Source organism: Schistocerca cancellata, chromosome 10 (assembly GCF_023864275.1).
Source record: "Schistocerca cancellata isolate TAMUIC-IGC-003103 chromosome 10, iqSchCanc2.1, whole genome shotgun sequence".
In the NCBI taxonomy this organism is placed as follows: domain Eukaryota; kingdom Metazoa; phylum Arthropoda; class Insecta; order Orthoptera; family Acrididae; genus Schistocerca; species Schistocerca cancellata.
This window is the reverse complement of record NC_064635.1, coordinates 226,186,830-226,200,967: the sequence shown is the minus strand read 5'-3', so window position 1 is coordinate 226,200,967 and position 14,138 is coordinate 226,186,830. Positions and strand designations below refer to the sequence as shown.

Here is a 14,138-nt window from a genome sequence, read left to right as displayed (position 1 = left end):
AGCCAGTGGTCACTGTCAAGATTAATGATGGTTATCACTTTCACTTCTGTCAGGCATCTTCCAATTTCTTCAGCTATTATTATATAGTCTATTATGGGATTTCTCTTCCAAATTCCAGCAGTATCTGGTAAACATTTGACTATCTCTTTTCTTACAGCATTCTATCCTTTATTTCACATACATATGTCTAATAATACCACACCTTCCAGATTTCTGTGATTTTTCTCTGTGGCTTCCTATGACTGTTTCATATCCTCTTCTATCATTTCCAGTCTTGTTAGATGATAGAGCAGTTCAGTGATAAACTCTTCCTTTTCATCTGTTTCACATCTTATTTGGGGATCACAAATCTGGACTACATCAAGAATATTTCCTTCCATTGTTACCTTAAGTTTAATTATTCTATTAGTTGCATTCTCCACAGTAAGTACTTTACTTGCCAGTTCTTGTGAGACCATTTCTTCTTTGTCTCTGACCACCTCATCTTACATCCTTTCTCCAGCACCTTACTACTATTCCCTTTCTTTCTTACTTTACTTAGACCCATTATCAGTATATTCCTTTACAGGATGGCTTACCAAACCTGGAAAAAAAAATCCTTGAGGTTTCCAGGTATGGGGAGAAAGATGGAAGACGGTTTCATAAGAAGCTCCTGATAAATTAACAGGGGGTGGGTGGGAGCGGTGTGGGGCGGGGAGGGGGGGGGGGGCACACCACAACAACGACTTTCCTTTCCTCCTCTCAGCCAGCCGATATACAGATAGTGGGGTGGGGGGCACAAAGCAATTATGAATTTAATTTATTTGAAATTAATACAGTATGTACACCATTATATGGGAATATGACTGCATAGGTTAAAAGTCCATTAAATTTTGATGTAGGCACCTGTGGCATTGTTAAATCTTTGAAAAGACCTGGAATGGAATTCACAGCTTTCTGGAGGAAACTGTGAGGGATGTTGGTAATAACTTCCTGAATATGTGCTTCCAATTCATCATATGTGTGAGGTTTTGTCCAATACACCACCTCTTTTGCCCAGCCCCATAAAAAAAAAAAAGTCGGGTGTCCGGTCTGGACTTCTTGCAAAACATTCATGAGGCCCATGTCTCCCCAGCCAACATCCTGGAAACTTCTTATTCAACCAGTTCAACACGACATTTGCAAAGTGAGGCAGTGTGCCATCTTGCATGAAGATAATGTTGTCAGTATTTTCCCATCCAGATACCGTGGGCCAAAGGCAGTCCTGAAGAATTTGAAGGTAGCGTTCCCTGTTTGTACTGTCACGCAGGAGATATGGCCCAATTTGTAGCCATTATTCCACACCACATGGTTCACTTTTGGATGAGAATGCATACCTCTAGGATCCTGTGCCACCCAGTAATCGCAACTGTGCCAACTGATGAAATCTTGCACATGGAATGAGGATGTTGTGAAACAACTGAGGCCAACCTTCGTACCAATCCAACATGAATTCCCCATACTACAGTCTGCAGTCGCAGTCTTCTGGTGTCAGCTGCTGCACATAAGGGGGTTTCCACAGTCAAAAGTTTAATTTTTTATTCAACACCTGACACACACAAGCTACCTGGCATGTCAATTTCCCTGGGTTATGACTGAACATGTTTTTAACAATCCTCACATTCTCAGGACACTGAGGAATGGACAGATGACCTGTTTTTGCTGCATCCTTTACCAAACTATGGCCATTTGCTTTGTGTTTTGCTTCATGTGATAATTCTTTATTGTGTCCAAACAAATTGTGGCATTCCTTCCCTTCACCATATGCTACGATCTCTGCACAAGAACAATCAAATTCCACACCACATAACATGAAGCATTCTGTGCTCATTCTCTAATTGTAAGGTGATCAGCCATATTTGTTGCTATTGAGTGAACCACCTCTCGCAGCCACCGTTGGTACTACACGGCATAAAGAACAACTATTCTATTTAATGTTCTGTATGTCTGTGCTACTTCCAATATTACTTTATCAAAATTAAAAACCAAACAGGCATTTAATGATACATAGTTACTTCCCTCCCAACCTGTATACAGCTATAAGTGATAGTTTCACCAAAGTTTCGAATATCAATAATTTATCTGGAATAATATTCATCTAATTAACGTACTCTGAGGCATTAACTATTTTAAAATTTGTGACTTATAAAACTATATTAAAATTAAATTTCAGTGTTAAGTTAAAAACACAGAATTCCCTGAGATTTTATGAAATTCCTGAAATTCCCTGAGCTTTTCCTCATTTTTCCAGATAACATGTAATTCCCTGAGAATTCCAGGATTTCTAGAAGAAAAGGCACCCTGCTTTCTGTCACTATCTGTGTAATCTGGATTCTTGCATCCCTTTCTGAGGAGACACCAATAATAATACTGATTCTTATATATTTCTTCGGACAAATCTGTCTTTCTGCCATCACACCTGGCAGATCTGCTCAGTGGCTTTGTCACTTTTAGCACTGGTTTTGATTCGAGGCTTGTTCGATTGTTGAAAGCAAATGGATTATCCACTAGTGGCTCGCAGGGTCTACAGTAGTTTCACCAGAGCCCCATTGGCAATCTCTTTTCGGGGCTCCTGCAGGGCCTTCACAGCTACTGTAGTAGTCTCAGGGCACACACAGTCCCAACTGTACTTCACCCCTACAGGCAACCCACTACTTCATGCCAATGCCCTTCTCCCATGACGTGGATGAGGGGGTTGGACTTGTGTGCATACTACCAGTCCCAACTTACAGCCTGGAAACTGACTCTTACTAAGGCAAGAGCTCATAAGCCAAAGTGCACCTACGAGCTATAGAGTGACAGATGGTAGGAGTCTGCCTCGTGGAAAGATTTCAATCAGAGGGTGTTAGAAGGACAACAAAAGTAACAGACATCCCAGAGAGAAATGGAAAATTGAAGTAGCAATGAGTCGGGCATGTAGCTCTACAAGATTACAGCTTGTGGACTCCTAGAATTGTTCACTGGAGACCATGAGACAACAAGAGGGGCATTGGAAGGCCCCAAAAGAGAGGGCTTGATGATGTGATGCTGGTGGCTGGAACAGAATGCTACCAAGTGGCTCAAAACCGAGGAAAACAGAAACATGTGGAAGAGGCCTGTAATTCAGCAGTGGACTGACGTAGCCTGAAGAAGAAGAAGAAGAAGAGGCAATTGGATATGCAAATGAGACAGCTGAAGCAGTAAATAAGTTTTGATATTTGGAAAGCAAGATTACTAATGATAGCCAAAGCAAAAAAAGGAATTTCTGAAAAGGAGGAATTTTTTAACAACTAATATAAGTTTAAGTGTGAGGAGGTCTTTTCCGAAGGGCTCCTTCTGGATGCCATGAAGAGCACAGGGTGCAGCCAACTCCAGGTGGTGGCTCACATTGTTACCAATGATGTGTGTTGCTTTGGATCAGAAGAGATTCTCTCTGGTTTCAAGCAGCTAATTGAAGTGGTAAAGGCTGCCTGTCTTGCTCGGGAGATGAAAACAGAGCTCACCATTTGCAACATAGTCGACAGGACCTATTGAGGACCTCTGGTACAGAGCCAAGTGGAGGGTCTGATTCAAAGACTCAGACAGTTCTGTGATCATGTGGGCTGCAGATTCCCCAATTTGCACCATAGGTTGGTTGGATTTTGGGTTCTGCTGAATAGGTCAGTAGTCCACCACACACAGGCAGTGGCTACATGGGTAGCAGGGGCTGTCTGGCATGGACTGGACGGTTTCGTAGGTTAGAGTGTCTCGGGAAAACACGAGAAGGGCTTCAGTCACATAGGATACAGGCCAAACACAGGAAGCACGTAGGTACACGAACCATCGACATAATAGTTGCAAATTGTTGTAGCAGTGTTGGGAAAGTACCAAAGTTCCACACACTAATATAAAGCACTGATGCACAAATCGTTATAGGAACTGAAAGCTGGCTAAAGCCAGAGATAAGTTCAGCCAGAAATTTTGTGAAGAACCTAATGGTGTTCCAAAAGGACAGGCTAAACACAGTTGGCGGTAGTGTGCTTGTTGCTGTTACAAGTAGTTCAGCTTGTCGAGAAATTGAAGTAGATAGTTCCTCTGAGTTAATATGGGCACAGGTCATTCTTGGCAACCAAAATACAGTAATAGTTGGATCCTCTTACCAATCTCCCAATTAAGATGATACAATTGCTTAAAGGTTCAAAGAAAACTTGAGTGGGATTTCAAACACATACCCGACAGCAGGGATGGCTACAGGACAAATGTAAGGATGTAGAGGCTTATCTCACTAGGGGTAAGACAGATACTGCCTACAGGAAAGAGAAAGAGACCTTTGGAGAAAAGAGAACCACTTGCATGAATATCAAGAGCTCAGATGGAAACCCAGTTCTAAGCAAACAAGAGAAAGCAGAAAGGTAGAAGGAGTATATAGAGGGTCTATACAAGGGTGATGTTCTTAAGGACAATATTATAGAAATGGAAGGGGATGTAGATGAAGATGAAATGGGAGATACGATTCTGCATGAAGAGTTTGACAGAGCAGAACTACTGACAGCCTTGGGAGAGCCAGGCCTAACAAATCTCTACCATCTAGAGAGCAAGATGTATGAGACAGGCGAAATACCCTCAGACTTCAAGAAGAATATAATAATTCCAATCCCAAAAAAAGCAGGTGTTGACATGTGTGAAAATTACCAAACAATCAGTTCAATAAGCCACAGCTGCAAAATACTAACGCGAATTCTTTACAGACGAATGGAAAAACTGATAGAAACCGACCTCGGGGAAGATCAGTTTGGATTCCGTAGAAATGTTGGAACACGTGAGGCAACACTGACCCTACGACTTATCTTAGAAGAAAGATTAAGGAAAGGCAAACCTATGTTTCTAGGATTTGTAGACTTAGAAAAAGCTTTTGACAATGTTGACTGGAATACTCTCTTTCAAATTCTGAAGGTGGCAGGGGTAAAATACAGGGAGCGAAAGGCTATTTACAATTTGTACAGAAACCAGATGGCAGTTATAAGAGTCGAGGGACATGAAAGGGAAGCAGTGGTTGGGAAGGGAGTGCGACAGGGTTGTAGCCTCTCCCCGATGTTATTCAATCTGTATATTGAGCAAGCAGTAAAGGAAACAAAAGAAAAATTCGGAGTAGGAATTAAAATCCAGGGAGAAGAAATAAAAACTTTGAGGTTCACCGATGACATTGTAATTCTGTCAGAGACAGCAAAGGACTTGGAAGAGCAGTTGAATGGAATGGACAGTGTCTTGAAAGGAGGATATAAGATGAACATCAACAAAACCAAAACCAGGATAATGGAATGTAGTCGAATTAAGTCGGGTGATGGTGAGAGAATTAGATTAGGAAATGAGACACTTAAAGTAGTAAAGAAGTTTTGCTATTTGGGGAGCAAAATAACTGATGATGGTCGAAGTAAAGAGGATATAAAATGTAGACTGACAATGGCAAGGAAATTATTTCTGAAGAAGAGAAATTTGTTAACATTGAGCATAGATTTAAGTGTCAGGAAGTCATTTCTGAAAGTATTTGTATGGAGTGTAGCTAGAGAAGAATGGTGAAGCTTAGACAGGTAGATCACATAACTAATGAGGAGGTATTGAATAGAATTGGAGAGTAGAGAAATTTGTGGCACAACTTGACTAGAAGAAGGGATCGGTTGGTAGGGCATATTATGAGGCATCAAGGGATCACCAACTTAGTATTGGAGGGCAGCGTGGTGGGTAAAAATCGCAGAGGGAGACCAAGAGATGAATACACTAAACAAATTCAGAAGGATGTAGGTTGCAGTCGTACTGGGAGGTGAAGAACCTCACACAGGATAGAGTAGCATGGAGACTGCATCAAACCAGTCTCTGGACTGAAGACCACAACAACAACAACCCAATATACAGTTATAGTTGATGGCGACTTTAATTTACCCTCAATATGTTGTCAAAAATACAAGTTTAAATCTGGAGTTACACACAAAACATCATCTGAAATTGTGCTAAATGCATTCTCTGAGAAGTATTTCGAGCAGTTAGTTCCTGAGCCCATGCAAACAGTAAATGGTTGTGAAAACACCTTGACCTCTTAGAAACAAATAATCCTGAGATAATAACAAGTATCGATACGGATACAGGTATTAGTAAACACAGGGTTATTATAGTGAAACTGAATATTGTAAACCCCAAATCCTCCAAAAATAAACAAAAAATACACCTATTCAAAAAAGCAGATAAAAATTCACTTGATGCCTACCTGAGAGTCAACCTCCACTCCTTCCAAATTAACAATGTAAATGTAGACCAGATGTGGCTTGAATTCGAAGACATAGTGTCAGTAGCAATTGTGAAATTTATACTAAATAAATTAACAAATAATGGAGCTGATCATCCTTGGTACACGAAACGAGTCATGACAATGTAAAAAACATGCCAAATTTAAACGGATGCAAAATCTCCAAGACTGGCAATCTTGAACAGGAGCTTGAAATTTAGCGCAGACTTCAATGCGAGATGCTTATAATAGTTCTCCAACAAAAATTGTCTCAAAACCTGGCAGAAAATCGAAAGGGATTATGGTTGTCTGTGAAGTGTGCTATTGGTAAGATACAATTAATGTCTTCTCTGCCTGATGGTGACAGAAATACTATCAACAACAGAGCTGCTGAAGCACAGTTTCTAAACACAGCCTTCTGAAATTCTTTCACCAAATAAGACAAAGTAAATATTCCAGAATTCGAATCAAGTGCAGCTGCCAACAAGAGTAAGTAGAAGTATATACCCTCAGAGTAGTGAAGTAACTTAAATCACTTAAAAAAAGCAAGTCTTCCGGTCCAGACTGTATACAATTTAGATTCCTTTCAGAGTAAGCTGAAACAATAGCTCCCTACTTAACAGCCATATACAACCATTCGCTCGACAAAAGATCCATACCCACAGACTGGAAAGTTGCACAAGTCACACCAGTATTCAAGGAAGATAGTAGGAGTAATCCACTAAATTAAAGGCCTATATTATTAACATGCTGTGGGATTATGGAACATTTATTGTGTTCGAACATTATGAATTACCTTGAAGAAAATGGTCTATTGATACACAGTCAACACGGAATTAGAAAACATCGTTCTTGTGAAATACAACTCACTATTTGAAACTTCCTGGCAGATTAAAACTGTGTGCCCGACCGAGACTCGAACTCGGGACCTTTGCCTTTCGCGGGCAAGTGCTCTACCAACTGAGCTACCGAAGCACGACTCACGCCCGGTACTCACAGCTTTACTTCTGCCAGTACCCCGACTCCTACCTTCCAAACTTTACAGAAGCTCTCCTGCGAACCACATTCTGGGAACTCACTATTTACTCACATGAAGTGTTGAATGCTATTGACAAGGAATTTCAAATTGATTCCATATTTTTAGATTTCCAGAAGGCTTTTGACACTGTACCACACAAGCAGCTTGTAGTGAAACTGTGTGCTTATGGGATACTGTCTCCCTTATGTGATAGGATTCGTGATTTACTGTCAGAGAGGTCACAGTTCGTAGTAATTGATGGAAAGTCATTGAGTAAAACAGAAGTGATTTCTAGCATTCCCCAAGTTAGTGTTATAGGCCTTCTTATGTTCCTTATCTATATAAACAACTTAGAAGACAATCTGAGCAGCTGTCTTAGGTTGTTTGCAAATACGCTGTCGTTTATAAACTGGTAAAGTTACCAAAGGATCAAAACAGATTGCAAAACAATTTAAAAATGATATCTGTGTGGTGTAAAAATTGGCAATTGACCCTAAACAATGAAAAGTGTGAGGTCATCCAAATGAGTTCTAAAAGGAATCCATTAAAACTTCAGTTACACAATAAATCAGTCAAATCTAATAGCTGTAAATGCAACTAAATAGCTAGGAGTTACTATTACAAACAACTTAAATTGGAAGGAACACACAGAAAATTTTGTGGGGTAGGCTAACCAAAGACTACATTTTAGCATTTGGGGTGAACATCATTAAAACAAAGGCGTTTTTCGTTGCAGATGAATCCTCTTACGAAATTTCAATTACCAACTTTCTCCTCCAAATACTTAAATATTTTGTTGACACCGACATACATCAGGAGAAATGATCACCATAATAAAATAAGGGAAATCAGAGGCCGCATGGAAAGATATAGGTGTTCATTTTCCCTGCACACTCTACGAGATTGCAATAATAGAGAATTATTGTGAAGGCACTTAAATACGATTTGCAGAGTATCGATGTAGATGTAGATGTAATTGTCTGGAGTGTAGCCTTGTAAGGAAGTGAAACTTGGGTGATAAGCAGCTGAGACAGGAAGAGAATAGCAGCTTTTGAAATGTGATCCTTCAGAAAAATGCTAAAGATTTGGTGCATAGTTCAAGTAACTACAGAGGACGTACTGAAGCGAACTGTGGAAAAAAGAAATTTGAGGCACAGCTTCACTAAAAGAGGTGACTGGTTGACTGGACACATCATGAGGCATCAATGAATTAATTCAGTTTGCTAAAGGAACCAAGTGAGAGAATGTGTGTGTGGGGGGGGGGGGGGGGAGGTTGTGGGAGGGGGGATGATACGGTAAGTACATTTAAATCCATGTAGGTGTGGTAGTCATTCAGAGATGAAGAGGTTTTGACAGGAAAGACTAGTGCGGAGAACTCCATCTAACCATTCTTCAGACTGAAACCCACGCAATAACAAGAACAACAGATTCGATACTTCCTAGCAGATTAAAATTGGCTGCCAGATCAGGACTCAAACCTGGGAAAACTGTCTTTCATGGACAAGTGCTCTACCACCTGTTCTGTCCAAGAACAACTCATGACCCGCCCTCAAAGCTTCACTTCCACCAGTACCTCTGTCCTAACTTTCAAACTTCAAAGAAGTTTGCCTGCATACCTTGGGGGACAACACTCCTGGAAGACAGGAAACTATAACAGACATCACTTGGCATTGTGACAGGAACACTCTGTGAATGGATTAGGGGATAAAATGGTAACTCGATAGTTAAAATATATTGAACAGTAATTCAGCAGTCAGGTTGACAGGTAGATAACATGTGACGCACGTGGAGTGGCTGCAACCATAACTACAGTGTGCCATGCAGTCCAGCACAAATGCTGTAATAAATAGTAATAATACATGGGTTTAGCAACTGTGGAGTCATAAACCGATGTCAGAGATGCAGATGGACATTAGGAGGTAGATAAAGAAAAAACAGATACAGAAACCAATACAGCAACAAAGGACAGACAAGAGGTAATAGAACTGCTTGCTTGTGGGTTGGGGTTGGGTCGTTTTGGGGGAAGAGACCAAACTGCGAGGTCATCAGTCTCACTGGATTAGGGTAGGATGGGGAAGGAATCCCTTTCAAAGGAACAATCCCCGCATTTGCCTGGAACGATTTAGGGAAATCACGGAAACCCTAAATCAGGATGGCCGGACGCGGGACTGAACCGTCGTCCTCCTGAATGTGAGTCCAGTGTGCTAACCATTGTGCCACCCCGCTCAGTCATAATAGAACTAAAGGGAGTGTGCGCTGATATGAAACTTCCTGGCAGATTAAAACTGTGTGCTGGCCCGAGACTCGAACTCGGGACCTTTGCCTTTCACGGGCGAGTGCTCTACCATCTGAGCTACCCAACCAAGTTTCATATCAGTGTACACTCAGCTGCAGAGTGAAAATCTCATTCTGGAAACATCCCCCAGGCTGTGGCTAAGCCGTGTCTCCGCAATATCCGTTCTTCCAGGAGTGCTGGTTCTGCAAGTTTCGCAGGAGAGCTGCTGCAAAGTTTGGAAGGTAGGAGACGAGGTACTGGCAGAAGTGAAGCTGTGAGGACCGGGCGTGAGTCATGCTCGGGTAGCTCAGATGGTAGAGCACTCGCCCGAGAAAGGCAAAGGTCCCGAGTTCGAGTCTCGGTCCGGTACACAGTTTTAATCTGCCAGGAAGTTTCGTATCAGCGCACACTCCGCTGCAGAGTGAAAATCTCATTCTGGAAAGATTTACTTTAATATTACTTACTGGTTCTTCAATGTCTTTCATTTCAGCACATACTGCAGCTGCCTCTACCTCTTCTGTACATTCCTGTAAACAGAAAACAGGCCAGACAAATTAGCACAAAGAGAAAGAAGACTTGCTCATTATTTATCGATGGTGTTCCATAAACCCCATATGAAGGACAACCTTCAGGGATGTAGAACAAGTCAAATTACACATTAACAGGCATAAGCAGCAACTGCTGGCCCCTAATATACTCAAACAGATGATCACAGAAATTACTTCTGGATTACTTTATGTGTCCAAATAAGAGAAAAAGCATCTACTTTGAAAAATAGTCGCTGCTCCTTCTCTTATGAGGTCTGTTAGAAAAGTATCCAACTTATAGTCCTCTCTTGTCTGAAATTGTGTTCCTTTCAATGGCCTTTCGAGTTTTGGAAATAGCTAGAAGTCACAGGGCACCAATCAGGAGATTAAGGAGCCCGTTAAGGAACAGGAATCTCTTTTTTTTTTTTTTGCCGAGAAAGTCTGAATCAAGTGGGAGGAATGTGCTTCAGCATTGTCATGATGAAGGTGCTAATTTCCTGTTAATCATAAGTCCAGTCTCTTGTGGTGCACAGCATCACATAGGTAACAGAGGACATCCCCACAGTACTCTTTGGTGATTGATTGACCCTGTGGTGTATATTTGTGGTGTACCACACCGCAGCAATCAAAGAAAGCAGTCACCGTCACTTTGATGTTGCCGCACTCTTGGCAGGGATTCTTTGGTCTCGGTGATGAGGAATGCTCCCACTGTGACGACTGGATTTGGTTTCAGAATCGTACCCATACACCCAGGCCACACCACCAGTGATTATAGTGTTCACAAGTTGGAGTCACTGTTTGTGGTGTCCAATATGTCCTGCGAGACTTCAACAAAAAGTTGCTTTTGCTACGCTGTCAGCAGCGTTGGCACGAATTTCGCGGACACTCTCTTCACGGCCAAATCTTCAGTCACAATGGAATGTGCCGATGCCCACCTCTTCCGCAATTTCTCTGACAGTCACGTGATGGTCCCGCATCACCACAGCATTCACTTTGGCAATGACCTCGTCATTTTGGTATGTTGATGGCTGACCAGAGCGTAGCTTGCTCTTCATAAATGTACAGCCATCTTTAAACCAGTTGTACCACTCCTTAATCTGTGTGATGCACACAGCAACATCACCAAAAGCCGTGAGAATCTTCCGAGTAGTTTCCACCTGGCTGTCGGCCAGTTTCTGGCAAAATTTGATGCAGTAGTACTTCTCCAGTCATTCTGTCATTTCCCTTGCAATGAAAAACGCGTGAGCATTACCCACTACCTCACTGAACTGCTACTTGCCAGCATCTAATGTTATTGACAGGTGAGAAAAAATTCACACATGTGCACAAAGGTTCAAAGTCGGATCATGCAAGTGCACTGGGTAGAAATCCACCAACAGTTAATTTAACAAAATACAGTCTTACTTACTTACCTCATATACTACTCATCTGCTGTCAGTGAGATGAAGATACTGAGCAGAATGTGCCAAGTTATGCGAGGTGTTATCAAATAGTAATGGAACTTTTTTTTAAATTTCGTGAGCTTTCTACATCCAAACTTCCTTTTTTTTCCATCTTGTTGCTACACATGCTCCTGATATATGTTTGCATTTTCTTGAATATTTAGTTTGTTGTTAACAGTCAAAAGGGTTATACATGTTTGCTGGTGAATTTTGCTTGGTGAATTTTTGCTTTTGAAAAGGTGGATCAAAGAATTTGCATTACATTCTGCTTGTAAAATGGAATAAAGTAGTGCACCACATTCAAAATGTTGACTGTGACTTTTGGTAAATCTGCTACGCGTAAGACAGGAGTTTATGAGTGATGTAAATATTTCAAAGAGGGTTGGGAAAACATTGAAGATGATGACCGCCCTCGAGGCAGACCAGTATCTGATGAGAATGTCGAAGAAAAAAAAGAAAATAGTCCTGGAAAATACCCAATCACCATCAGAGAGGTTGCTGATGGTGTCAGCATATCACCTGGCTCATGCCAAGCAATTTTTTCAGATGCTTTGGGCACGAAATGTGTAGCAGCAAAGTTTGTTCTAAAACTGTTGAATTTTGAGAAGAATCAACATCGCGTAGACATGACATAGGATTTGCTGAATGAAGTCAACAAGGTTAAAACAGGTGACAAAACGTGGGTATATGAGTATGACGTAGGAACCGTGGCCCAGTCTTCTCAACTGAAACTGCCTGAACAGCCAAGACCAAAAAAATTCAACAATTTTCATCACATATGAAGGTTCTTCTCATCGTTTCCTTCGATTACAATGGGGCAGCGCATCCTTATGGTTGTACGAACAATAAGGAATACTACCTCGAAGTTATGTGCTATCTACATGAAGCAATCTGAAGAAAATGACCAGAATTGTGCCAAAACCACTTGTGGAAATTGCCTCACAATAATGTCCATGCTCAGACCTCAACACTTGTTCCTGAGTTTTTGGCAAAAAACAAAACATTTATGTTGCCTCGGTCACCATACTCACTCGAGATGTACCCCTGCGACTTCTTGCTATTCCTGAGGCTGAAGAGAACCATGAAAGGACATCATTTTGCCACCATTGATGAGATAAAAACAGAATGACTGGAGGAGCTGGACACCAAAACGAAAAGTGAGTTGCAGAAGTGTTTCCAAGATTGAAAAAGTGCTGGCACAAGTATGTTATATCTGAGGGAAAAAGTTGATGTTGATGAATAAATAAAGATTTTTTTTTTTTAAATCTGTCTTTTTGATCACACCTCGTATTGTTCCACTGGTGGGTAATGTCTTGCAATCCTTCTCAATAGTTGGCCAAACAAATGACTATGACACTAATCATATTACAGCCCTGTGGGGATGGGGGGGGGGGGGGTTGAGGGTTGTCAGGAGAGGAGACTGCTAGGTGGTGCAGATTCACTGTGACGAAGGGTGGCATTTGTGAAGTTCACAGTTAGCTATATATAATGTGTGATCAAAAAATATGGCAAATGAATTTTTTAACAGCAACTGCTGATGCTACAACCATTCAGTGTACTTTCTCCGATAGCCATTGAGTCGTGCAACATCCAAGTTACAGATGATGCGTTGAGACAGGGAACAGCAAGTCAGAACATGTTCCAACTTGACAGTTAGCGGCCAGAGACGACAGAGTGAAGTTGCGTTTACTGTGTCAGGTATTAAGGATGTCGGTTCGCAAAGCAGCACTAAGGAGTGAGTCGATCTGGTGCAGCTCGGACGATACTGTAGCCGCAGCATAAAGAAAGGCCAAGAAAGACTTCACGAGGCATTCGACTGTAAGTCAGCATCCTGACATCCAGGCTGGGCAACATACTCTGCAGATAGAGACAAGATAACTGAGGACGGCAACCACTGAATGAGATAGCGTCCAAAGAATCTACATTGCACTGGTGCAACTGATCGTGGAAGTATGGACTTTAAGACATAACAATGACGAGTGCAGTTGCTCGCTAAAGTGGAAGCGCTGCTGACCTGCTGCCCGACACCCAATGAATCCAGCAGACAGTGGCTGCTGACCGGGTAGTATGAGGGCAGATTCAGTAGCAGAAACAACCATCTAAGATGCATAAAAAAAATTGAACAAACAGAGAATAGATCCTGTAGGGTTTACCCTAGTATTACTAACATTGGTTAAAGGTTTTACTGTAGTTTTGTAGCAGTAGTATGGTTAAGGGTTTTACTGTAGTTTTGTAGCAGCAGTAGAAGTAAATTCAGTATTAGAAATAAATAGTTTATAAATAAATTTATTACTATCCAAGGAAATGTGATCTGCATGGCCTATTTTAGCTTTTCAGACAATAGGCTGTAATTATGAAGAATAAATAAAACTAAATAAATTAATGTAATCATACATGAACATTAAGTTCTGCTTCAAGTTGCAAAAAAGTACCAAAGAAACTCATAAAATGTTAACATTGGTGTATGGCGATACTCACATAACTCCGAAGACTATTTGCAAGTAATAAGAGCAATTTAAAAGCAGAAATGAGTCGGTAGAAGATGAGCTATGTTCAGGACGCCCTTTAACGGCAAAAACAGAAGAAAATGTGAAAAAAGTGGCAAAATTGTTCATTCAAACAG

General features: G+C 41.2%; 1 protein-coding gene across 16 annotated transcripts in view; it reads right to left on the bottom strand.

Annotated features, from left to right (window-relative positions):
• Window positions 1-14,138, bottom strand: part of LOC126106362 (zinc finger protein 501-like) — a 246,656-nt gene that overhangs the window by 218,939 nt on the left and 13,579 nt on the right. For all 16 annotated transcript variants that reach the window (XR_007523338.1, XR_007523337.1, XM_049912623.1 and 13 more), the window contains exon 2: window positions 10,011-10,073. Coding sequence is in view for 14 of the 16 variants with exons in the window: in XM_049912623.1 (XP_049768580.1) it covers window positions 10,011-10,073 (63 nt within the window). In the remaining 2 variants the exon portion in view is untranslated. The remainder of the gene's footprint in view (window positions 1-10,010; window positions 10,074-14,138) is intronic.